The sequence below is a fragment of the Tachyglossus aculeatus genome, chromosome 1 (assembly GCF_015852505.1).
Source record: "Tachyglossus aculeatus isolate mTacAcu1 chromosome 1, mTacAcu1.pri, whole genome shotgun sequence".
In the NCBI taxonomy this organism is placed as follows: Eukaryota; Metazoa; Chordata; class Mammalia; order Monotremata; family Tachyglossidae; genus Tachyglossus; species Tachyglossus aculeatus.
This window is the reverse complement of record NC_052066.1, coordinates 15,704,153-15,731,571: the sequence shown is the minus strand read 5'-3', so window position 1 is coordinate 15,731,571 and position 27,419 is coordinate 15,704,153. Positions and strand designations below refer to the sequence as shown.

Here is a 27,419-nt window from a genome sequence, read left to right as displayed (position 1 = left end):
GGTTATTTCCCCATTCCTCTTCATGTTATCAATATAAAGATTCAATGTGCTTTCTTTAATCAAACATGGACTTTGAATCAATTCCATTTTGAAGTCTCCAACGACTAGAGGTTTTCATGTGGGCTATATTTAGCAGTTGTAGATCAAAATGGTCTGAGCCGATCCAACCAGTGTCTGAGCTACTACTGATACCTACAAGACATTTTATTTCACAGACACCATTTCATGTGTCTTATCTCTTCTGTGTTAGAATGTTTCACTTTAGAGCTGACACAGATTCCTATAAAGAAGACACGGAGAATAGTTGACTTGGTGAAGTGAAGCAGAAAATCTTCCTAATCACTGTAAAATGCTAAAGTTTCTTCGGAGAGCGGAACAAAACATCATAATGAAGGAGCCAACATTATGTGATTTTATCAGATGTCACGGAACCTGGGAGAACTTTTCAGTCAGGAGGGAGGTGACCTCTGGCAGTCCGCTCTGGTGGGCTATCCATAATAAAAAGAACCACTAAAGAACCAAAACAATTTGCTTAACATGAAGAAATTCATTCATTCAATCGTATTTATTGAGCGCTTACTGTGTGCAGAGCACTGTACTAAGTGCTTGGGAAGTACAAGTTGGCAACATATAGAGACAGTCCCTACCCAACAGTGGGCTTACAGTCTAGAATGGGGAGACATAGAACAAAACATATTAACAAAATAAAATAAATAGAATAAATATGTACAAGTAAAATAAATAAATAGAGTAATAAATATGTACAAACATATATACATATATACAGGAAATGGCACCAATAAATCAGTCCAAATCATAAATCCAGTGACCCTGCTGTAGACATACTGGCATTCTGGACATTTTATTCATTATCACAAGAGAAATAATAATGATAAGTTCTGAATGTTCCACCTGCCATTTTTTCGTAGTTTAGCTAATGAACAGGGATGACACGTCATTTCAATCATATTTATTGAGTGCTTACCGTGTGCAAAGCTCTATACTAAGTGCCTGGGAAAATACAATACAGAAAATAGCAGACACCTTCCCTGCCCACAGTAAGCTTACCCAAATGGCCCTCTCAAAATGACAGATCCAGGGGTTTGCATTTTGTCCCTAGGTTCTGTCCTTATTCTGCCGCCAGTTGGGGAAATTCAAAAGTTGATTTTGAAATGCATCCCTGTTCTTGCTTCCCAATTGCAGAACCGAGGCTCAACCTCTCCAGCAGATGGTTAATGGGTGAGCTGGGGAGACTGGGGGCAGGGAGGGTTGCCAAACCTAGGTCCTGAACAGACTTGGTCAAATAAACAGAAGTAAGACACAGCAGGAACATTTTGGAATTGGCTCGGTTATTGTCCAGAAGCTTCAGGCTATAAATGACCTAATCAACCTTAGCTTGACTCTTTTAACCACACTGGCTCTCAGTCCACCTCCGCGCCTGGTCCCACGCACACCTCATCCGAGGATTCCACTAGCTAACCTGCGTCCCTTTACAGAATGCAGGACACAGCTGCTTCAGAGTCTCCTCGATTCATTTCCCTTTCCAATTTGTTTTTCCCTTTTATTTCTTCCTCTGGGCTCCCAAACCTTTCCAAAGCCTTGTATATTGGCAGTCTTGAAACACGTGCCCTCTTGCTTTCCTGCCTCTAAGCTACTGGTTTTCATTTCCCACCAGGGAAGGTGGGTAATGGAGAAAATGCATGTGAGCCCAGCCAGCTGCCTCATCCTTTATGCTAAAAAACATGCCCACTTATGTAGAATGAAGACATGTTTCTTCGTTCATGCCAGATGCTGGCATGGCATTTGTGCCTGGGCTTTGATGGTGGCTGACAGTTTCCCCAGGATCACCCTGCCTTGGAGGAAGTCATTATGTATTTATCATCCATTGAAGAAAGGACTTGCGGTTATAGTTAGGATTATTTCATTGATTTATTCATTCAATCATATTTATTGAGCACTTACTGTATGCAAAGCTCTGTACTAAGCACTTGGGAAGTACAAATCGGCATCTTATAGAGACGGCCCTACCCGACAACAGGCTCACAGTCTAGAAGGGGGAGACAGACAACAAAACAAAACAAGTAGACAGGCATCAATACCATCAGAATAAATAGAATTATAGCTATATACACATCATTAATAAAATAAATAGAGTAATAAATATGTACAAATATACACAAGTGCTGTGGGGAGGGGAAGAGGGTAGGGTACAGGGAGGGATGGGAGTGATGAGGAGGGGAGGAAAAAAGGGGGTCTCAGTCTGGGAAGACCTTCTGGAAGAGGTGAGCTCTCAGTAGGGCTCTGAAGGGAGGAAGTGAGCTAGTTTGGTGGATGTGTAGAGGGAGGACATTCCAGGCCAGAGAGGGGTAGGACGTGGGCCAGGGGTTGATGGTGGGACAGGTGAGAATGAGGCATGGTGAGGAGGTTTGCAGCAGAGGAGTAGAGTGTGCGGGCTGGGAGTAGAAGGAGAGAAGGGAGGTGAGGTAGGAGGGGGGCGAGGTGATGGAGAGCTTTGAAGCCAAGAGTGAGGAGTTTTTGCTTGATTCGAAGGTTGATAAGCAACCACTGGAGGTTTTTGAGGAGGGGAGTGACATGCCCAGAGTGTTTCTGTACAGAGATAATCCGGGCAGCAGAGTGAAGTATAGACTGAAGCGGGGAGAGACAGGACAATGGGAGATCATAAAGGAGGCTGATACAGTAATGCAGTTGGGATAGGACGAGAGATTGAACCAGCAAGGTAACAGTTTGGATGGAGAGGCAAGGGTTGAATCTTAGTGATATTGTGAAGGTTGAGACCGGCAGGTTTTTGGTGAAGGATTGGATGTGTGGGGTGAATGAGAGAGTGGAGTCAAGGGTGACACCAAGGTCATGGGCTTGTGAGACCGGAAGTATGGTATTGTCATCTACAGTGACGGGAAAGTCAGGGAGAGGGCAGGGTTTGCGAGGGAAGATAAGGAGCTGAGTGTTGGACATGTTGAGTTTTAGAGGGCGGGCAGACATCCAGGTAGAGATGTCCTGAAGGCAGGAGGAGATACGAGTCTGGAGGGAGGGAGAGAGTACAGGGGTGGAGATGTAGATTTAGGTGTCATCAGCGTAGAGATAATAGTTGAAGCTGTGGGATCGAATGAGTTCACCAAGGGAGTGAGTACAGATGGAGAACAGAAGGGGACCAAGAACTGACCCTTGAAGTTCCCCTACAGTAAGGGGATGGGAGGGGGAGGAGGAGCCCGCAAAAGAGACTGAGAATGAACAACTGGAGAGATAAGAGGAGAACCAGGAGAGGACGGAGTCTTTGAAGCCAAGGTTAGATAGCGTGTTGAGAAGGGGATGGTCCACAGTGTCAAAGGCAGCTGAGGGGTCAAGGAGGATTAGGATAGAGTAGGAGCCATTGGATTTGGCAAGAAGGAGGTCATTCGTGACCTCTGAGAGGGTGGTTTTGGTGGAGTGAAGGGGACGGAAGCCAAATTGGAGGAGTTCTAGGAGAGAGTTGGAGTTGAGGAATTAGAGGCAGCAAGTGTAGACGACTCATTCAAGGAGTTTGGAAAGGAAAGGTAGGAGGGAGATAGAGCGATAACTAGAAGGGGCAGTGGGGTCAAGAGAGGGGTTTTGTTAGGGTGGGGGAGACATGGGCATGTTTGAAGGCAGAGGGGAAGGAACCAGTGGAGAGTGAGCAGTTGAAGATGGAAGTTAAGGAGGGGAGGAGGGAAGGGGCGAGAGTTTTCTGGAGATGAGAAGGAATGTGGTCCGCAGCACAGGTGGATGGGGTGGCACTTGAGATTATTTCTACCTCGACAGGGAATAATGGTTTGAAAACCACTTGTGAATAATCCAAGCAACACATGCAATTACTTAAACTGGGCAGTATCTTAATGCCAGTTGGCTTTTCTTGGGGGTAAAACTTGGGATGTACAAGCCCTGAAGCAGCATGGTGTAGTAGAGAGAGGTAGGTCTGGGAGTTAGAAGGTCATGGGTTCTAATCCTGGCTCCGCCACTTGTCTGTTGTGTGACCTTGGGCAAGTCACTTCACTTCTCTGGGCCTAAGTTACCTCATCTGTAAAATGGGGATTGAGACTATGAGCTCCACATGGGACAGAGACTGTGTCCAACACAATTTGCTTGTATCTACCCCAGCACTTAGTACAGTGCCTGGAACATAGTAAGTGCTTAATAAATACCATTATTATTATTATTATATAATAATAATATAATAAATATAATAAATTATATTTATAATAATAATGATAATAATAATAAATATAGAGATGGAGTGGTTTTCCTCACCAAAGGTTGACATAGGAGACCTCTGCCAACATTTTTCTAAGTTTTCTTTATACCATGAGTTCATGTGGTGATGTTTATTTGTAAAGCATTCATTATCATCATCATCATCAATCGTATTTATTGAGTGCTTACTGTGTGCAGAGCACTGTACTAAGCACTTGGGAAGTACAAGTTGGCAACATATAGAGGCAGTCCCTACCCAATAGTGGGCTCACAGTCTAAAAGGGGGAGACAGAGAACAAAACCAAATATACTAACAAAATAAAATAAATAGAATAAATATGTACAAATAAAATAAATAAATAGGGAAGCCACAATTTGATCCAAATTTAGCACTACTCAGTGAAAAGAGCACTGTTCTATGAGTCTGACAGGAGATTTAGGCTCCAGGTTTAGCTGTGTCCTTGGGAAGGCACTTCATTGCTTTATACTTGTTTCTCATCTATGTAACGGATATAATCATGTCTTTCTCTAAGTGGAAAGGTCGGCAGAGAGAAAATGTGAAAAGCTTTGGAAGGATATGGCAAATCCAGGATAGGTTCCCCTCCCCAACCACCATTTTTATTATCCACCCAGAATATTCTGTGTTCCTTGTTCACTACAATAGAACAGAACTTTGAATAATAACTCGTTTCCATATCTCCCCACCACCTGGCTACCTGCCATTAAATATCATAAGACTGGAAGAGACTTCTGAGGTGAATTAAACTACTTTTTTTTTTTTACCCTTACAGCCTGGGTATTCCAAAGCCGTCTTCTCCTTTTCCCCCTCTTTTTTTTTACCTCATACATATGTTTGAATATCTTTGTATGTATCTTTGAATTTTATGTTATGAATCATTTATGTATTCGTATTAAAATCTGTCTCCCCCTCTTGACTGTAGGCTTATTATGGGCAGGGAATGTGTCTGCTAATTCTGTTGTACTCTCTCCTAAGTGCTTAGTGCAGTGCTCTGCATATAATAAGGGTTCAATAAATATGACTGATTGATTGATGGAGAGGAAAGGGTGGATATTAGTGATATTGTGAAGTTTGAACCAATAGGATTTATTTATAGACCGAAAGATCACGAGCTTTGGAGTCAGAGGTTCTGGGTTCAAATCCCGGCTCTGCCAATTGTCAGCTGTGTGACTTTGGGCAAGTCATTTAACTCCTCTGGGCCTCAGTTACCTCATCTGTAAAATGGGGATTAAGACTGTGACCCCCCCCCACCATGGGACAACCTGATCACCTTGTAACCTCCCCAGCACTTAGAACAGTGCTTTGCACATAGTAAGCACATAATAAATGCCATTATTATTATTATTATTATTATTGTGAGACAGGAAGGATGGGAAATTCTGGGGGAGTACAGGATTTGGGTGGGAAGATAAGGAGTTCTGCTTTGGACATGTTAGGTTTGAGGTGACGGCAGGGCATCCAAGTAGAGATGCCTCGAAGGCAGGAAGAAGTGAGAGATTGTAGAGAGGGTGCTACCCTTACCCTTACCCGTACTATTTCCCTTCATCATACTCTTTATGCAAAAATTACTGAACTATTTGTGAAGAAGAAAAGAAGTCTGGATTTGGGGGATTTTATAACTCATGGGGAAAGTGTTAGGTCTGTGTGGAGGCATCTGGTATTAAGTCTATAGTGGCCACCATTAAGGAAAAGTAAGATCATCCAGCATGACTGAAATCACAGAGCCCCAAATACTACGTGGCTCAGTGGGAAAGAGCACGGGCTTTGGAGTCAGAGGTCATGGGTTCAAATCCCGGCTCCGCCAATTAGCTGTGTGACTTTGGGCAAGTCACTTAACTTCTCTGGGCCTCAGTTACCTCATCTGTAAAATGGGGATGAAGACTTTGAGCCCCCTCCCCCGTGGGACAACCTGATCATCTTGTAACCTCTCCAGAGCTTAGAACAGTGCTTTGCACATAGTAAGCGCTTAATAAATGCCATTATTATTATTATTACTATCTGACCCATAAGCCTTTGGGGTTACCTCAGGAATCCACCCCAACCAATCAATGAGGGAAAGCTGTACTGTTTCAAGTTAGAAATGTCCAGAATTCAACAAATAATAATAATAATGGTATTTATTAAATGCTTATTCACTCATTCACTCATTCAATCATATTCATTGAGTGCTTACTATTCATTCATTCAATCGTATTTATTGAGCGCTTACTATGTGCAGAGCACTGTACTAAGCGCTTGGGAAGAACAAGTTGGCAACATATAGAGACAATCCCTACCCAACAATGGGCTCACAGTTTAGAAGGGGAAGACAGAGAACAAAACAAAACATGTGGGCTAGTGTCAAGTTGTCAGAACAGAAAGAATTGAAGCAAAATGCACATCGTTAACAAAATCAATAGAATAGTAAATATGTACAAGTAAAATAAATGGAGTAATAAGTCTGTACAAACATATATACAGGTGCTGTGGGGAGGGGAAGGGGGTAAGGCGGGGGGGGTTGGGGAGGAGGAGAGGAAAAAGGGGGCTCAGTCTGGGAAGGCCTCTTGGAGGAGGTGAGCTCTCAGGCACTGAACTAAGCTCTGGTGGGGAGGAGGGTATGCAAGCAAATTGGGTTGGGCACATGCATTCATTAATGTATTATCTCTGAACAGTAATTAGTAGGTCATCCCAATGATCAGTTATCTCGTCTCATCCTAAAATTTTATCAATATCTGTGGTCATCACGTACATGAAAGAACTGTACTATGTGGAATCCTAGACTTTTTCAGAAAGATCTATAAAGAAACACTCTGGACATGGTGAGGAGAGAGGGTTGTTTAGCCCTCTAGACTGTGAGCTCATATGAGCAGGAAATGTGTCTGCTAATTCTGTTGTATTGTTTTCTCCCAAGCTCTTAGTACAGTGCTCTGCACATATCAAGCATTCAATAAATATGATTGATTGACTGATAAATGCAATTGATGGATTAAATCAGACACCATGCAAGCAAACAAACCAAAAAACAAACCAGCTGTATATCTCATTCATTCATTCGATCGTATTTACTGAGCGCATACTGTGTGCAGAGCACTGTACTGAGCGCTTGGGAAGCACAAGTTGGCAACATATAGAGATGGCCCCTACCCAACAACGGGCTCACAGTCTAGAAGGGGGAGACAGACGACAAAACAAAACATGTGGACAGGTGTTGGGGATAATATTAATCAGAGACGGCCGTGTGAAGGTGTCACAGAGAAGCAGCGTGGCTCAGTGGAAAGAGCACGGGCTTTGGAGTCAGAGGTCATGGGTTCGAATCCCGACTCCACCACATGTCTGCTGTGTGATCTTGGGTAAGTCACTTAACTTCTCTGGGCCTCAGTTACCTCATCTGTAAAATGGGGATTAAGACTGTGAGCCCCACGTGGGACAACCTGATCACCCTGTATGCTCCCCAGCGCTTAGAACAGTGCTTTGCACATAGTAAGCGCTTAACAAATGCCAATTATTATTATTATTATTATTATGATTCCAGGAGAGCTTTGAAAGTGAGAGAGCAGTGGTCTGCTGGTTATGAAGCGGGAGGAAGTTCCAGGATGGGAGGAGGACATGAGCAAGGAGTTGGCATCTGGAGAGAACTTCAGAGGGAAAACATTAAGTAAAGAGTTGTGTCAGGGGAATTGCAAGAAGAAAAACACTAGAGGAGCACAGTTGCGGTTTTTGCCTGCTATCTGGTGATGTCTCCTTTTTACGTTTCAATCGCCCTTAGCTACAGTTTGCGAGAAAAAAAACAGAATTAGTACTAACAGTGCAGTCCCCAGTGGGATTCTTGTAGCTAAATTGAGAGCATTTCACAGTGGCAATTTCAAATAGGCTGGACAGAACCCTTGATGACTTTATGTTTGCAGTCATTGTTCCCTTGCTCACGGGGGACAAATTAAAGGCATCAGAGATTTCAGTGACTAATATTCCTCAATTTGGAAGATTTTCGAACCACCTGGGAAAAGCTACTCTGCTTAAACCAGTTTCATAAGAAACAACTATGCCTTCTACCGACTGATACAAAAGGCAGCATGGGAGGAGAGAAGGTTGGATGCCTCAAAGGGCCTATTTTCCTGGGTGACTTGCAGTGCTGGTCTTTTTGCAAAATAAACACCCACACCCACTTAGATGATAATGGGAACAAACTGTGGGCAGAGATTGTATCTGCCACCTGTGTTGTATTGTATTCTCTGAAGCACTTAGTACAGTGGTCAAAACATAATAAACGCTCAGTGGCAACATGACATAGTGGATTAAGCCCAGACCTCAGAGTCAGAAGGATCTGAGTTCTAATCCCGGTTCTGCCACTGGTCTGCTGTGTGTCCTTGGGCAAATCATTTCATTTCTCTGGCTCTCAGTTCCCACATCTGTGAAATGGGAATTGAGACTGTGAGTAGAGAAGCAGCATGGCTTAGTGGAAAGAGCCCGGGCTTGGGAATCTGAGCTCTTGGTTTCTAATTTTGGCTCTGCCACTTGTCAGCTCTGTGACTTTGGGTGAGCCACTTAACTTCTCTGTGCCTCAGTTACCTCAATTGTAAAATGGGGATTAAGACTGTGAGCCCCATGTGGAACAACCTGATCACCTTGTATCCACCCCAGCACCTAGAACAGTGCTTCACACATAGTCAGCGCTTAACAAATGCCATTGTTATCATTATTATTATTAAGTGGGGCAGAGACTGTGTTCAAACCAATTTGCCGGTATCCACTCCAGAGCTTAGTACGGTGCCTGGCACCTAGTAAGTATTTAACAAATGCCATAATGATTATCATTATCATTATTAATAATTCCCCAAAATTATATTAATAATAATGATGACTTTTTGATAACGATGATGGGATGGCTAAAGAAAAATTATCCAAAACCTAGAGCAGGTAAACAGGACTCACTGAATGAGAAAGAGTGTGGCTTAGTGCTTAGTACAGTGCTCTGCACACAGTAAGCACTCAATAAATACAATTGAATGAAAATGACCTACTGGAAAGAAAACAAGTCTGGGAGCCACATAATAAACGTTTTAATCCTGGCCGTGACACTTGGCCTGCTGTGTGGACCTTGAACAAGTCATTGAACTTCTCTGTGCAACAGATTTCTCATCTATAAAATGGGGGATTCTCCCTTCTTCTCCCTATCCCTAAGACTGGGGGTCCAGTGTGGGTCAGAGGTTGTGTCTCAATCAGTCAATCAATCAATTAATTGTATTTATTGAGTGCTTACTGTGTGCAGAGCACTGTACTAAGCGCTTGGGAAGTACAAGTTGGCAACATAACTTGTCTCATGTGGCTCAGTGGAAAGAGCCCAGGCTTTGGGGTCAGAGGTCATAGGTTCAAATCCCAGCTGTGCCAATTGTTAGCTGTGTGACTTTGGGCAAGTCACTTCACTTCTCTGGGCCTCAGTTACCTCATCTGGAAAATGGGGATGAAGACTGTGAGCTCCCTGTGGGACAACCTGATAACCTTGTAAGCTCCCCAGCACTTAGAACAGTGCTTTGCACATAGTAAGAGCTTAATAAATGCCATTATTATCATTATTATTATTATTATTATTATTATTATGTGATTGACTGTGTTCTATCTACTTCAGTGTTTCGAGCATAGTAAGCCCTTAACAAATTCAATAATCATCGTAATAATCATGATAATAATTAGTATCATTATTAAGTCATTGAGAACTAAACTGAACATGTAGCAAAAATTTTACATTGCACATTTTTCTGAAGGTCAGAATATAATGTTACACAAAGTATAGTGCAAAGCTAATTGTCTTTTTTTTTCCTTTTTGATTCACCATAAGCAGCTGGGTTTGATAGTATGATAAGAATCTGTCACTTTGTGGGAGGGGAGAACATGAAATAGAGCAAAAATAAGCATCACAGCTATTTTCTGGTTCAACTAGTGTACAATTAAGCTTCAGTGCCTTTTGGAAAACACTGACTTGAATTGGAGTTTAGAATTAATTATGGAATCTAAGTGCTCCCTACATGTCAAGCACTTAACAGATAACAAGTTCAGAACATTGGTTACAGTTCTGATGCCACATGGGGCTCCCATTGTAAGTCGGAGAGAAAACAGATAGAGAAGCAAAGTGACCTGGTGGATACAACATGGGCCTGGAGTTCAGAAAGACCTGGGTTCTAATCCTGACTCCACCATCTGTCTGCTCATTTACCTCATCCGTAAAAATGGGGATGAAAACTGTGAGCCTCATGTGGGACCTGGACTGTGTCCAACCTGATTATCTTGTACCTACTGTGGTGCTTAGTGCAGTGTATACCTGTAAGCGCTTAAGAAATACCATGAAAAAAGAAAACAAAGTAGAAAACAAATATAGAATCCCCATTTTACAGTTGAGGATACTGAGGCCCAGAAAAGGGCCTCAAAATCAAATAGAGATGAACCGGCATTTTTTCTCCCCATCCTTTCCATGGAGATCGATATTTGTAGGTGTCGGATACCTGTTTATTCATTCAATCGTATTTATTGAGCGCTTACTGTGTGCAGAGCACCTGTTTACCTTGCATCCGTATTCTGCAACCAACAGAAACTCCTCAACATCGGCTTTAAAGCACTCAATCAGCTCACCCCATTCTACCTCACCTCTCTGATCTTCTTCTACAGCCCAACCCACACACACTCTGCTCCTTTAATGTCAGCTCAATAATAATAATAATAATAATAGTGGCATTTATTAAGTGCTGACTGTGTGTAAAACACCGTTCTAAGCGCTGTGGAGATGATCAGCTTGTCCCACGGGGGGCTCACAGTCTTAATCCCTATTTTCCAGATGAGAGAACTGAGGCCCAGAGAAGTGAAGTGACTTGCCCAAAGTCACACAACTGACAAGTGGCGGGGCCTGGATTTGAACCCATGACCTCTGACTCCAAAGCCCAGGCTCTTTCCACTGAGCCACGCTGCTTCTCAATCTTAATCCCTTCTATTTTGCCGCCGATCCCTTTCCCTCGGCCTTCCTCTAGCCTGTAACTCCCTCCCTATCCACTCTCCCCACCTCCAAAGCATTATTAAGGTCATATCTCCTCCAAGAGGCCTTCCTCAATTAAACCTTATTTTCCCTGGCTCCCTCTCCCTTCCCTATCACCTTATATATGAGGATCTGTGACCCTTGGGTGTTTTATATTTGTCCCACCTTCAAACCCACAGCTCTTATGCGTATCTTTAAGTTAAAAAAGGCCCGTGCTCTTACCACTGGGCCTCTCTGTTTCCCTAGGAAATAGAAAGTAGAAAATCAAATAAAGCTACACAACGGACAGGGAATGTGTCTGTTATATTGTTATATCATACCCTCCCAAGTGCTTAGTACAGTTCTCTGCGTATCGTAAGCACTTCATAAATATAATTGGTTGAAGCTTGGTAAACGGTTCAACACAATGAGGGGGCAGTCATATACAGCTGTTGTGTTGTCCAAACTTCACTAAATCTGTGCGGCCTCGTTTGTCTATCGATGCTGTGTCCAAACCACTGAGAAGCAGAACAAGAGCAAATACGAAGCTTGAGAGGAGGGAAGAGAGAGCTGGGCTGTAGTGCGAAATGAGTGAGGATAAGCGGGGAGAGAGAAAGAATTGATTGAGTGTCATATGCCGTTGGTCGGGAATTTTTGCTTGCTGCAGAAAGGACTGGATGCCATTGAATGCTTTTGAGGAATGGTGACCCAGATGGAAAACGATGTTTTAGGGAAATGATCTGGGCAGTGAGTGAAATCTAGGCCATACCTGGGGAAAGACGGAAGGCTCAAAGGTCGGTTAGGAGGCTGTTACATAAGTTGTGTGGAGATATGACTAGTGCTTGGACTGGCATGATGGCAGTTTGGATGCAGAGGAAGGGACAGATTATGGAAATTTTCTGGAGGAAAGGAGATCAGATTTGGCGGCTCAAATATGGGAGCTTAAAGAAATAGAGGAGTCAGGATAATGCAAAGCTTGCATTCTTGAGAGACAGGGAGGTTGGTGGTTCATTCAATCGCATTTATTGAGTGCTTACTCTGTGTAGAGCACAGTATTAAGTGCTTGGGAAGTACAATTCAGCAACAAATAGAGACATTCCCTGCCCGCAAGAGGCTCACAGTCTACAAGGTGTCCCCAGCAGTGATCCATGGAATCAGCTGTACCGTCAAATGTATATTCTGATTATTTTATTGGTAAAGCAGCATAGCCTAATGGATAGAGTATGGGTCTGGGTATCAGAAGGACCTGGGTTCTAAAGCCAGATCAGCCACTTATCTGCTGCATGACCTTGGGCAAGTCACTTAACTTCTCCGTGCCTCAGTTACCTCATCTATAAAATGGGGATAAAGACTGTGAGCCCTTTGTGGGGCAGGGATATGTTCAACTCAGTTAACTTGTATCTACCCCAGTGTTTAGTATAGTACTTGGCAGATAGTAAGTGCTTAACAAATACCACAAGTATTATTATTATCATTATCATTATTAATAAATATCCCTATGGCCTTCCCCTCTGTTAAAATGTAAGCTTCTTTTGTCAGGAAACACTTTTCATGCTTCTGTCAAGGTTTCCCAGTGCTTTAGTATACTGCATTACAGCCAGTGGACACTCATTAATCAGTCAATCATCAATTAATGGTATTTATTGAGTGCTTACTTGGTGTAGAGCACTGTACTAAGCACTTGGGAGAGTCCAGTACAACAGAATTGATAGACATGGTCCCTGCCCACCAGGGGATTAAATTTATTACACACCATTACTTCTATTACTGCCACTAAAATGATTTCTTCTGTGACTGCTCTTGGTAGAATTTTTAAGATAATTTTGTCTTTTCAGTCATAGCTACATGTTGTAAATAGATTACCATGATCATTATAATCATTTGAAGACCAAGAACCACTTTATATACATACTTTTGGGAGATTCTAGGCTCCATGAGGGCAGGGATTTTGACTTCTAACGCTATTTTATCCTCCTAAGTGTTTTGTGCAGTGTTCTACCCTCATATATCAACATATTGTTGATTGATTGTTGTACACTGATTGATTGAGTTAATTGATTTAATAGAGTTCATATTTGGAAAGCCATTTTTCTTTTTGCTTACAGCCGTGCATATTAGGGACAGGGTCAGTTTCAAGAGTAATATTTAGTCATTTTCTTTTGTTGTTTACAAAACGGAATTATAGGTAACAAGGGAAAAATAAATGGAGCTAAAAGCAGGAGTTGTCACTTTTAAGCACCCTTGTAGGCATTGCGCAAAATGCATGCTTTATGTCTTTTAAACCAGGAACACATTAAGTGTGTAATGCTAAGAGGAATTTTATCTCACCTATAAATACAAGTGAATCCTTTAAACTTCAAATCCCTGAACAGAGACAATTTACTGTTGCAATCAAGGTGATGCACACGGTTTAACTTCAGTACCATCTGCAACTCCATTGGTATTTTAATAATGAATTAAATTATATGTTGGCAACAAAATGTTACTTAACTAGAAATCTCTTTAACAGCCGATGAAGATTTCCACAAGGCAGTGAAAAGAATCTGATTTACTCTGAATTCTTCTTGACACTTTCGCTTTTTCATTAACTAGAAAGACGAACTTTAGCTTTGACTTGAAAGTAAGCACTGAAGACAGAAGCTACATTTCTTTTCATTCCGTATTAACAACCTGAAATAATCAATTGTATTTATTAAGTGCTTACCATGTTCACAGCAGTGTACTAAGTGCTTTGGAGAGTACAATACAACAATAAAGAGTGACAATCTCTGCCCACAACGAGTTTACAGTCTAGAGGACTTTAATATGTTTGACTGCAAGACTTCGTGAATACCAAGGGAAAAATCTTAGTGAAGAGGTTCAAGTTGGCCTCAAGTATTTCATTTTTCTGATTCCTCAGAGCTCAACTCTGTTTAGCTTTTTATTTACATAGATACTTTATTTCTATGTTTGTCTTTGCATTTAACAATTTGTTTCTTCCTGATGTGTTTGGATCATTTCCTAAATTATCCTCATTTGTACAACTTTCATTTCTGTAGGTAATTTTGTCTGTTTCCCCCATTAGATTATCAGCTCTTGGAGAGCAGAAAGCTTGTGTCTGGCTATTGTGGTATTTCTGTGGCATTTGATAAGCACTTACTATATGTGAAGGACTATTCTAAAAACTGGGGTAGGGTCAGGTTAATCACATCAGATACTGCCACTGTTCTTCATAGGGCTCACAGTCTAAGAAGGAAGGAGAACAGATATTGAATCGCCATTTTACAGATGAGGCAACTGGTACATAGTAAGCGTTTAGCAAGTATCATCTGAAAAAAAGGGTGAAACATGAAGTGACTTGCCTAAGGTCACAGCAGGCAAATGGCAGAGCTGGAATTAGAACCCAGGTCCTACAATTCCGGGACACGTGCTCTTTCCAAGTTATGTTGCTCCTCTATAATATTCTTCAGGTTTGGAATTTTTGTTCAGCAAGATGAAATTGGTGACCTTTTCCAACAATTGTCTATATTTAAGTCCATGTTCTCTGCTTGAATGAGCTCTAGGAAGGCAAAAAGAAACAAATCCAGCAACAAGGATTCTCAGGTTTTCCTCAGATCTGGGCTAACTCTCCAAATCTTTCTTCCATTTCAAATTACAGGCAACATTTTTCATTCAGAAACATGATTTTGGCTTTTGAAGATCCAATCTGATTTCCATTAGGAGGCTGAACCCAAACACATCCCAAGAGAAAGGAGGGGTCAATTGTTTACGGTCAATGCTAAATTATCCATGCTAAGAGAGGGGGAGTAGATTAGACTATAATGCAAAGAATTGGATAGTACAAAACGGGGGTGGACACTTCTGCTTCTTTTAGACAGTGGGAGTGAAGGAGAACCAGCACAATGGAGTCTAGAGAGTGGCTATTGGAGTGAAGTTGAGAGAAAAAGGAGGCAAGAAGGTCAGCAAGGAGACCGATGCAGTAGTTGAGTGAGATAGAAGTGCTTGGATCAACATGTCTAGGGAAATAAATTTGAGAATAATCTGTGTAAAGATGAAGTAAGACTTGAATATCAGATTACTAACAGCGTGCCTTAGTGGAAACTGCTTGGGCTTGGGAGTCAGACGTTGTGGGTTCTAATCCAGGCTCCACCACTTTTTTGCTGTGTGATCTTGGGCAAGTCACTTAACTTCTTTGCGGCTCAGTTACCTCATCTGTAAAATGGGGATTAAGACTGTGAGCCTCACGTGGGACAACCAAAGAAACCTGGTATCTCCCTCAGCACTTAGAGCAGTGCTTGGCAAATAGTAAGCACTTAACAAATACCATTATTATTATTGATGATTATATTATTAATAATAATAATAATAATGGTACATGTTAAGCACTTACTATATGCCAAGCACTATTGAAAGTAGTGGAGTAGATACAAGTTAACCATGTTGGACACAGTCCCTCTCCCACAGTGGGGCTTACACTCTTAATCCCTATTTTACATATGAGGTAACTGAGGCCCAGAGAAGTTATGTGACTTGCCCAAGGTCACACAGCAAACATTCATTCATTCATTCAATCGTATTTATTGAGCACTTATTGTGTACAGAGCACTGTACTAATTGTTTGGAAAGTACAATTGGAGAACTGGAGAATTGGAGTACAACTGGAGAAGCGGCATGGCTCAGTGGAAAGAGCATGGGCTTTGGAATTGGAGGTCAGGGGTTCAAATCCCGGCTCCACCAACTGTCAGCTGTGTGACTTTGGGCAAGTCACTTCACTTCTCTGGGCCTCAGTTCCCTCATCTGTAAAATGGAGATGAAGACTGTGAGCCCCATGTGGGACAACCTGATCACCTTGTAACCTCCCCAGCGCTTAGAACAGTGCTTTGCACATAGTAAGTGCTTAATAAATGCCATTATTATTATTATTATTATTACAATTTGGCAACATATAGAGACAATCCCTGCCCACAATGGGTTCACAGTCTAGAACTGGGGAGACAGACATCAAAACAAGTAAACAGACAAGAAAAGTAAGGGCACGTAAACATGTGACAGAGCTGGGATTAGAACCCAAGTCCTTCTGGCTCCAAGACCCATGATTTCCACTGCTTCTTACTACTGTTACTACTTATAATATCCTCCTATTCCATCAGTATGCACTATAAAACTTGTATATTAATGATACCACTGAATTATTTGTTTGTCAAATAGCACTAAATATTTTACAAATATTAGTATTTTAAGAAAACTCACAGTGCACTTTCCCAAGAGGGTTTGTTTTTGATGCATTTGTCTCTAATAGATATTTATTTCCCACGTTTCTGATTTCCTTACCCATAAATTGAATGCTCCTTTCAAAGAATCATTAAACATTTAAGACAAACTTGTATCTATTCTGAGATACCAGCCCTTATTGAAAGGGAGAACAACATGTTTTCTTGAGACCCACATAGTGGAAGTTGTCATTCAAATCAGACAATACAAATGTAAAATCCAAGTAGATGCTGAAATCGGTGAAAGACATTTTCCCCTTGCTGATGAAAAACACACCCTTTTTTATCTTTGATCTTTAACAGATCCACTTGATTTCACTGATTATGGAAAGGATCATGGAAACGATCCATTTATGATACTTCCAACTTTCATCATTGTGGAATAATGTTAGAATCATCAGAAATTTTACAGGGCAACAGTGAAATCATATGGATTTCCCCAGCGTTGCAAAAATTGTAGAAGAACCTGTTTACGCCGCTGAGTGCTCGGTTCTCTCCTCGTCAGCATTTACCAGCTCACCAAGCCCCACTGCAATCCAGCTAAAACCAGGAAACATGGGTCATTTTCCTGGTTCTCAAAGCAAGGTGATCATGATATTCCACCCCCATGATCATCATCACCATCACCACAACCATTTATATCATCATCCCTACCATCACTGGATAATAATGATGAAGGTGACAGTGACATCATGATCGTCATCACCACCAACATTGCCACCATCATGATTATTTTCATCAGTGACAGCATCATCACTGTCGCAAGCCCCTCCAGCTTGGACCAAACAGGACTTTCCTGGCCCGGGGGAGCCTCGGTGACACGTAGTAGAGTCAGTCCACACCTCTGATCACCAAGGTGACTGTGGAAAGATTTTTTCTTAGTTTTACCAAAGTGCAAGGGAGTGACACATACACACTCTCGCTCATTCCACTCCACCAAGGGCCCGATGCCAGTCTGTGTTCAAAGGAGCCCGTTTTGCCAATGTGTCTTCTTTCTGTTTCCAAATGCTTCTGCTTTCTACTGCTTTCCAGTGCTGCTCTCCTGCTGTTTCGGCTACTCTCAGCACGCTTCCTTTTGGCTTCTCGTCTGCATGCGTCTGCTCCAGGTGCTTCTCTCTGTGTCTCCTGCGTGCCTTTTGTGTGCCTTCTCACGATTCAGAGCAACTGCCTTTTATCCGCCTGGATATAAATTACTAATTAATAATTAATTAATGCCACAGGTGTGGCATCTGTGGCTCTACGTGGCAGTCATTGATTGGTCCAGGCCCGTTAGGCCCGTTACCGGGTAGAGCAAGGAGAGAAAGCAACAACTCCCTCCATGCTCCACCCCCAAAGACCTGCAGTCACCTGTCCTCAGGTAGAGCCCATCAGTGCCTTCGCCAGTCTCTTCCTTCTTGTTGTTCATGGGATCACAAGCTGTCACTAATAAGGCAGCTTATAATAATAATAATAATAATGGCATTTATTAAGCACTTACTATTTGCGAAGAACTGTACTAAGCACTGGGGAGGTTACAAGGTGATCAGGTTGTCCCGTGGTGGGGCTCACAGTCTTGATCCCCATTTTACAGATGCGGTAACTAAGGCCCAGAAGAAGTGAAGTGATTGCCCAAGTCACACAGCTGACAATTGGTGGAGCCGGGATTTGAACCCATGACCTCTGCCCATCCGCCAAGCTAGCTCTCTTCCTCCCTTCAAGGCCCTGCTGAGAGCTCACCTCCTCCAGGAGGCCTTCCCAGACTGAGCCCCTTCTTTCCTCTCCCCCTCGTCCCCCTCTCCATCCTCCCGTCTTACCTCCTTCCCTTCCCCACAGCACCTGTATATATGTATATATGGTTGTACATATTTATTACTCTATTTATCTATTTATTTATTTATTTTACTTGTACATTTCTATCCTACTTATTTTATTTTGTTGGTATGTTTGGTTCTGTTCTCTGTCTCCCCCTTTTAGACTGTGAGCCCACTGTTGGGTAGGGACTGTCTCTATGTGATGCCAATTTGTACTTCCCAAGCGCTTAGTACAGTGCTCTGCACATAGTAAGCGCTCAATAAATACGATTGATTGATTGATTGATTGACCTCTGACTCCAAAGCTTGAGCTCTTTCCACTGTGCCACGCTGCTGCTCACCGCAATCACCACCATCATTACCACCATCATCATTATTATCATCGCAGACATCATCTTCATCATCATCATTCCTTCATTTATTCAATCACATTTATTGAGCACTTACTGTATGTAGAGCACTGTGCTAAGCACTTGGGACAGTACCATATAACATCCCAGACTGAGCCCCCTTTTTCCTCTCCTCCTCCCATCCCCCCATCCTCCTTCCCCTCCTCACAGCACCTGTATATATGTATGTACAGATTTATTACTCTATTTATTTTACTTGTACATATTAACTATTCTATTGATTTTATTAATGATGTGCATCTAGCTTTACTTCTATTTATTCTGATGACTTGACACCTGTCCACATGTTTTGTTTTGTTGTCTGTCTTCCCCTTCTAGATTGTGAGCCCGTTGTTGGGTAGGGACCATCTCTGTATGTTGCCAACTTGTACTCCCCAAGTGCTTAGTACAGTGCTCTACACACAGTAAGTGCTCAATAAATATGACTGACTGACTGACTGAATGACTGAATGAATGAATGAATATAACAATTAACAGACACATTCCTTGCCCCGAGTGAGCTTACCACCATCATCACCAGGTGACACAGCCTGGCCTGGTGGTAAGAGCTCGGGCTTGGGAGTCAGGGGTTGTGGGTTCTAATCCCGGCTCTTCCACTTGTCTGCTGTGTGACCTTGGGCAAGTCCCTTCACTTCTCTGTACCTCAGTTACCTCATCTGTAAAATGGGGATTAAGACTGGGAGCCCCATGTATCCAACCTGATAACCTTGTATCTACCCCAGTGCTTAAAACAGTGCTTGGCACCTAGTTAGTGTTTAACAAATAAAATAATAATAATAATAATAATAATAATAATAACCACCTCCATCATGCCAACATCGCTGCGATCAACAATGTCATCTCATCACCATCATCATCTACTATAAGCATCAATCAATCAGCCAGTCATATTTTCTGGTAGACACATTCCCTGCCCACAGGGAGCTTATGGTCTAGAGGGGGAGGCAGACTTTAATATAAATAAATAATTTATGGATGTACACATGAATGCTAGAGGCCTGAAGGAGGGATGACTAAGGGGTGCTAACCCAATTACAAGGGGGACTCAGAAGGGAGTAGAAGAGGAGGAAATATTCTTATATATTCTTATACTGCACTCTCCTAAGAGCTTAGTACAGTGCTCGGCACACAGTTAGCTCTCAATAAATTGGATTGACTGACTGACTGACTGACTGCCTGGATGACTGGAAAGCCTCTTGGAGAAGATGTGTCTTCAATAAGGCTTTGAAGGTGCAGAGAGGGATTGTCGGAAATGAAGGAGGATGCTCCAGATCAGAGGCAGGATGTGGGTGAGAGGTCGGCTGTGAGATAGAAGAGACTGAGGTACCTTGAGTTAGTTTGGCATTAATAATAATAATAATAATAATAATAATAATAATAATAATAATAATAATGATAATAATAGCATTTATTAAGTGCTTACTATGTGCAAAGCACTGTTCTAAGTGCTGGGGAGGTTACAAGGTGACCTCCTTAAAGGCATTAGAAGAGTGAAGTGTGCAGGCTGGTTTGTAATAGGAAAACAGTGAGGTAAGTTAGGATGGGGTGAAGTGATTGAGTTTTTCCAATCTTATGGAAAGAAATTTCTGCTTGCGGAGGCTGTGGGCAACCACTGGAAATTCTTAAGAAATGGGGAAACATGGACTGAATACTTTTGTAGAAAAATGATCTGGGCAGAGAATGAAGTATTGACTGGAGTGGGGAGATGGGCGGTAGGGAGGTCAGCAGGGAGGCTGATGCAGTAATCAAGGTGGACTAGGAGCTTGGAATTACATGGAAGCAGCTTGGATCGAGAGGAAAGGGCAGATTTTAGCGATTTATGAAGGTTGAATTGACAAGATTTATGGATAGATTAAAAAGTAGGGTTTTTATGGCATTTATTAAGCACTTACTATGTACAAAGCACTGTTCTAAGCACTGGGGCGGTTACAAGGTGATCTGGTTGTCCCACGGGGGGCTCACAGCTTTCAACCCTATTTTACAGATGACGTAACTGAGGCTCAGAGAAGTTAAGTGACTTGCCCAAAGTCACACAGCTGACAACTGGTGGAGCCACAATTTGAACCCATGACCTCTAACTCCAAAGCCCGTGCTCTTTCCACTGAGCCACGCTGCTTCTCTGTTGAATGAGAGAAATGAGTTCAGAATAACACCAAGATTATGGGTTTGTGAGACAGGGAGGATGGTGATGCTGTTTATGGATCATTATAAGCATCATCATCTACTACCATTATAATAATCATCATTATTATTAGCCTCACCATCATCATCACCATCACCCCTCCTTCTCATCATCATCATCAGCTTGGTCTAGTGGAAACAGCACAGGTCTGAGAGTCAGAGCACCTGGGTTCTAATCCCAGCTATGTCACATATCTGCTATATGACCTTGGGCCTGTGCCTCAGTTACCCAATCTGTAAAATGGGGATTAAATCCTTCTCCTTCCTACTTAGACTGTGAGCTCCATGTGGGACAGGGACTGTGTCCAATCTGATTAATTTATATCTACCCAGTACTTAGAACAGTGCTTGGCAGATAATAAGTGCTCAACAACTACCATAATTACCATGCATATTATAATTATTACCAGCAGCGTGGCTCAGTGGAAAGAGCCCGGGCTTTGGAGTCAGAGGTCGTGGGTTCAAATCCCGGCTCCGCCAATTGTCAGCTGTGTGACTTTGGGCAAGTCACTTGATTTCTCTGGGCCTCATCTGTAAAATGGGATTTAAGACTGTGAGCCCCACGTGGGACAACCCTCATCACCCCAGCGCTTAGAACAGTGCTTTGAACATAGTAAGTGCTTAACAAATACCATCATTATTATTATTATTATTATTATTATTTGTTGACTTGATCTTGCAGACAAAGCCTTGTTCTAAAGACACATGTAATTTGGAGACTGTGAGCCCCACGTGGGACAGGGACTGTGTCCACTGTGATTTGCCTGTGCCTGGCACACAGTAAATGCTTAACAAATACCATAATTAAGATGATGATTATACTATGACAGAAAGAAGACACTTAATGACTGCCCTCCTAGGATCAATTACTCAGTGACATTTACTGAGCACTTACTGTGTGCAAAGTATTGTATGAGTGCATGGGAAAGTATATAGTAGAACTCTGTTAACAAGGAGGTGCTTATAGGCCAGAGAAGGAGACATACATTGAAATAATTTTCAGATAAGAGGAACTTTGGGGTAAAAATGGTAGGTAGATGAAGTGAATTTCATATACGTAAAGGGTACACAGCCAGTGCATAGGTGATACAGAAGGTAAGCCAATAAAGAATAAAGGGATTACTCAGGGAAGACCTTTTGGAGGAGATATTATTTTAGGATGACTTTGGACGTGGGGAGAGCGGTGGACCGTTAAATATGAAGGGGGAGGGAGTTTCTAGGCTAGAGAGAAGATGTGGGAAAGGGGTTGGTGGCGAAAACAAAATGAGATCAAGATTCAGTTAATATTAGGACATTAGAAGAGTGAAGTATTCGGCTGAGTTGTAATCAGAAATCGGTAAGTTACGAAGAGGATATCTGGGTGTTTTAATACTGATGGTAAAGACTTTCAGTTTGATGTGGATGTAGGGGGGCAACCATGGAGACGAAGGTGGAGGCAGTTCTGAGGAATGACAAGATGTGGACCGATCTTTTTTAAGGAAATGTTCTAGTTGGCATAATGAAATGTGGCTGGATTGAGGAGAGACAGGAAGCAGGCAGATCAGAAAGGAGAGCGATGCAATAGTCAAGACTAGATAATAATAATAATAATGATGGCATTTATTAAGTACTTACTATGTACAAAGCACTGCTCTAAGCACTGGGGAGGTTACAAGGTGATCAGGTTGTCCCACGGGGGGCTCACAGTCTTAATCCCCATTTTACAGATGAGGGAACTGAGGCACAGAGAAGTTAAGTGACTTGCCCAAAGTCACACAGCTGAAAATTGGCGGAGCCAGGATTTGAACCCATGACCTCTGACTCCAAAGCCCGGGCTCTTTTCACTGAGCCACGCTGCTTCTCATCAATGATTAGCATGGTAGTAGTTTGGGTGGAGAGGCAAGGGTGAATTCTAGAAATGTTTTGAAAAATATATACAAGATTTGGTGACTGACTGAATATACAGATTGAATGAGAGTGATCAATTAAGGATAATGTCAAGTTTACAGGCTTGTGAGATAATTCTATTTATAGCTACAATTCTATTTATTCTGATAGTTTTGACACCCGTCTACATGTTTTGTTCTGTTGTCTGTCTCCCCCTTCCAGACTCTGAGCCCATTGTTGGGTAGGGACCATCTCTATATGTTGCCGGCTTGTACTTCCCAAGCGCTTAGTACAGTGCTCCGCACACAGTAAGCGCTCAATAAGTACGATTTAATGAATGAATGAATAGGGAGGATAGTGGTGTTATCTACAGTTGTGGGAAAGTTAGGTGGAAGATGAGGGTGTGAATTCTGATTTGGGCCTGGTACATTTGAGTTGTCAGAGGGACATCCAAGTTAAATGCCCTAAATGAAAGCAGAGCTAGCAGTCTTAATGGGGTGGACAGACAGACAAAAATTGTTTTCAAATACTGGGGCCAGGAGGAAGAACAGTGTAGTAGTAATCAATCCACTGTTAGCATTTGCTGAGTTCTTTCTTAGGGTGCTGTACTAGCCCTTAGAAGAGTGCATTAAGATTAAAAGACATGATCGGTGCCTTCAAGGAACTTGCAATCCAGAAGGAAATGACGCAGAAAAAATTTGTTCCTATGTGTCAGGGCAACTCTGCTAAATGAACAACTGAATATGTACATGGATGTACCCATTCATTCCCCTCTACCTGGGGGTGTTTCCCATACTCTACCAGTCTTGACTATGAGAGGGAGAGTCAAGCAGAGATCTACCCATTCCATTCCTAGCTTGGCCAGTGGCTAACGAGTGGAAGGCAATCTGCTACAAGTGAAAACTCACCTGTGCTGGGCAGAAGGGGCATGGGAGAGAATTGAGGTTGGAGACTTAAAGTGACTGCATGGAAGGAAACAACGGTAAACAACTTTGTATTTTTACCAAGGAAACTCAATGGATCCATTAACAGAACGATTGCAAATGGAGGTGGGGCGTTCAGGGAGAGATGTGCCCATGGCGTCGCTGTGGGCTGGAGACGAAGGCATAATAACAATAATAATGGTATTTATTAAGCGCTTACTATGTGCAAAGCACTGTTCTGAGCGCTGGGGAGTTTACAAGGTGATCAGGTTGTCCCACTGGGGGGGCTCACAGTCTTAATCCCCATTTTCCAGATGAGGTAACTGAGGCACAGAGAAGTTAAGTGACTTGCCCAAAGCCACACAGCTGACAAGTTGCAGAGCTGGGATTTGAACCCATGACCTCTGACCCAAAGCCCGAGCTCTTTCCACACCCGTTCATTTAGAATTGTACCCTTTATTCTCCCTACCCTCATCCCCACAGTACATATGATATAATTCTAATATATATAATATAATTCTATATTATATATATAATTATATATAATATAATTCTAATATATAATATAATATATAATATCATATATAATTCTAATATATAATTCTGATATAATTCTGATATAATATGATATATTATCTATCTCCCCCTCTAGACTTTAAGCTCACTGGGGTCAGGGAACATGTCTACCAACTCTGTGGTATTGTACTCTCCCAAGCACTTAATAAAATGCTCTGCAAAAAAACAAACACCCAATAAATAGTGTTGATTGATTGGTTACACCCTTAAGTACACTGTTACTAATGATGGCATTTATTAAGCGCTTATTATGTGCAAAGCACTGTTCTGAGCACTGGGGAGGTTACAAGGTGATCAGATTGTCCCATGGGGGGCTCACAGTCTACATCCCCATTTTACAGATGAGGTAACTGAGGCCCAGAAAAGTGAAGTGACTTGCCCAAAGTCACACAGCTGACAATTGGTGGAGCCGGGATTTGAACCCATAACCTCCGACTTCAAAGCCCGGGCTCTTTCCACTGATCCATGCTGAGTTACATTGACCTTTAACAGTTACAGTTAAGATCTCAGTGTGGTGTTGATAATCTACAGATAATGCTGCTTTTTGAATCTTTGTCTGTGAAGCATTTTCCTCTGTACATGAGAAAGGCTTGACCAAAACAGTGACTCAGTGATATTTCCCCTAAGGATGTATTCTCCGCATAGTAAAGTACTCTGCGTGCAGTAAGCACTCAATAAATAGTTTCGATTGATATATTTCTTTTTCTGCATAGAGAGAGGCATGGCCTAGTGGAAAGAGAATGGGCCTAGGAATCAGAGGACCTGGGTTCTAATCCCATCTCTGCCCACTTGCTTGCTATGTGACCTTGGACATGTCACTTAGCTTTTCTGTGTCTCGATTGCCTGGTCTCTAAAATAGGGATTAAATATTTATTTTTCCTCCTATTTAGACTGTGATCACCCCATAGTATTATTATAGGCTTCCAAATAGTATTAGGGCAGGGTTATTCTGTTGTCAATATATTTGATTTTTTCTTGATAAATATCTTTGGGAGTGGATTATTTAATTAACATATTTTCCTCTCTCCTTTCCCTGTATCCCTCTCTGCCTCTCTCTCCTTTCACTTCCTCCTTCCTGGCTCTATCCTTGTCTCTCTCTCTCTTCTGTCTCCCCTTCTCTTTTTCTCTTTCCTTTCTCACTCTTTTCCTCCCTTTCCTTTTCCTCTCTGTATTTCTCTCTCTCCTCTTCTTTCTATCCTTCCTTCTTTTCTCTATCTCCCTCACTCCCTCTCTTTTTCTCTTTCTCACCTTTCTATCCCTTCCCCCCTCCTCACTCTCTTTCTCTCTCCCTCTGTTTCTCTCTCCTTTCTCTCCATCTTTCCCCACATTTCCCTCTCTCTCCTTCTCTCTCTATTTTCCTCTCCCCTTTTGTCTCTCTCACAGATAATTGTGATGACCCATTGTCATCCCCACTGGCTCCAACAGCATTTTCCAGTTCTTCAACAACCCCCAGTCCTCACAATCCCACCTTTGCAAAGCTCAACAGCAGGGATGGTGAGTTCAACTACTGAAACTTTTTTTAAGTGGAAAGTTCATGAATAATCCATATAGGCAGAATTTAAAAAGAATTCACACTTTGCTGAACTGGAATCTCTCCTTCACGCTCCTCAGGCAATGCTTTGAGGCCTTTTGATGCTTTATTGATTATCAGGAGAGGTTTTGTGAAAGAGTGAAAATGTTCAACCTTCTTTAGTTTTTATCTATCAGGGGGAGTACCAGATAGGTGGATCTTTCAAGTATGGTAATAACAATTATTTTATCATTTATTCACATTTCACTTGAAACAGGAGTACCAAGAGAGAGAAAAACTGTTTTTTTTCTTTCCCTTTATTTTCCCACCTAAGATCAAGAAACAGGAAAAATTAAAGAGGAAAGAGGGACACAGACCTCCTGAATTTGATCTCTGAAAACAGCCTGCAGTGTAACCTTGTACAAGTCACTTAACATTTCTGTACCGCGCTTTTCTGATCTGAAAAATTGAGATTAAAGGTCTGTTCTCCCTCCCTTATTCACTATTATCCCACGTGGAGCAGGGACTGTGTTCCATCTGTTTATCTCCTTTCTTCATCAGCCTTTAATTTAGTGCTTGAAACGTAGCAGATGCTTAGCAAATGTTATTATTACTACTATTATTATTACAATAACATAATAATGTAGGATACGGTTATATTATGTTAATAATGTAATAATATATTTTGCTATTATTTTGGCAGAAAAGGGGAGAGGGGCAAATTCAATTCAATTATAGCTGGACATGTTAGCTCTGTAGAAGCAGTGTGGTCTAGTGGGTAGAGCACGGGCCTGGGAATCAGAAAGACTTGGGTTCTAATCCTTGCTCCTCAATTTGTCTGCTGTGTGACCTTGGGAATGTCACTTAACGTCTCTGGACCTCAGTTATCTCATTTGTAAAATGGGTATTAAGACTGTGAGCCCCATGTGGGAGAGGGACTGTGCCCAACCTGATTACCCTAGTGCTTAGAACAGTGCTTGACACATAGAAAGTCTCAAGAGACTTAGAGAAGCAGCGTGGCTCAGTGGAAATCAATCAATCAATCAATCATATTTATTGAGCGCTTACTGTGTGCAGAGCACTGTACTAAGTGCTTGGGAAGTACAAGTTGGTAACATATAGAGACAGTCCCTACCCAGCAGTGGGCTCACAGTCTAAAAGGGGGAGACAGAGAACAAAACCAAACATACGTGGAAAGAGTCCGGGCTTGGGAATCAGAGGTCGTGGGTTCTAATCCCGGCTCTGCCACTTCATCATCATCATCAATCGTATTTATTGAGCGCTTACTGTGTGCAAAGCACTGTACTGTGTGCAGAGCACTGTACATATTTATTACTCTATTTATTTATTCATTTATTTATTTTACTTGTACATTTCTATCCTACTTATTTTATTTTGTTGGTATGTTTGGTTCTGTTCTCTGTCTCCCCCTTTTAGACTGTGAGCCCACTGTTGGGTAGGGACTGTCTCTATGTGATGCCAATTTGTACTTCCCAGGCGCTTAGTACAGTGCTTTGCACATAGTAAGCGCTCAATAAATACGATTGATTGATTGATTGATTGATTGTACTAAGAACTTGGGAAGAACAAGTTAGTAACATATAGAGACAGTCCCTACCCAACAGTGGGCTCACAGCCTAAAAGGGGGAGACAGAGAACAAAACCAAACATACTAACAAAATAAAATAAATAGAA

The 27,419-nt window shown here is 42.0% G+C and overlaps 1 protein-coding gene across 1 annotated transcript in view; it reads left to right on the top strand.

Moving 5' to 3' along the window:
* The window catches only part of CNTNAP5 (contactin associated protein family member 5), a 919,822-nt gene that overhangs the window by 136,570 nt on the left and 755,833 nt on the right, over nucleotides 1-27,419 (top strand). The window contains 1 exon segment of the mRNA XM_038741400.1: nucleotides 25,598-25,708. Within this exon segment, the coding sequence (XP_038597328.1) occupies nucleotides 25,598-25,708 (111 nt within the window).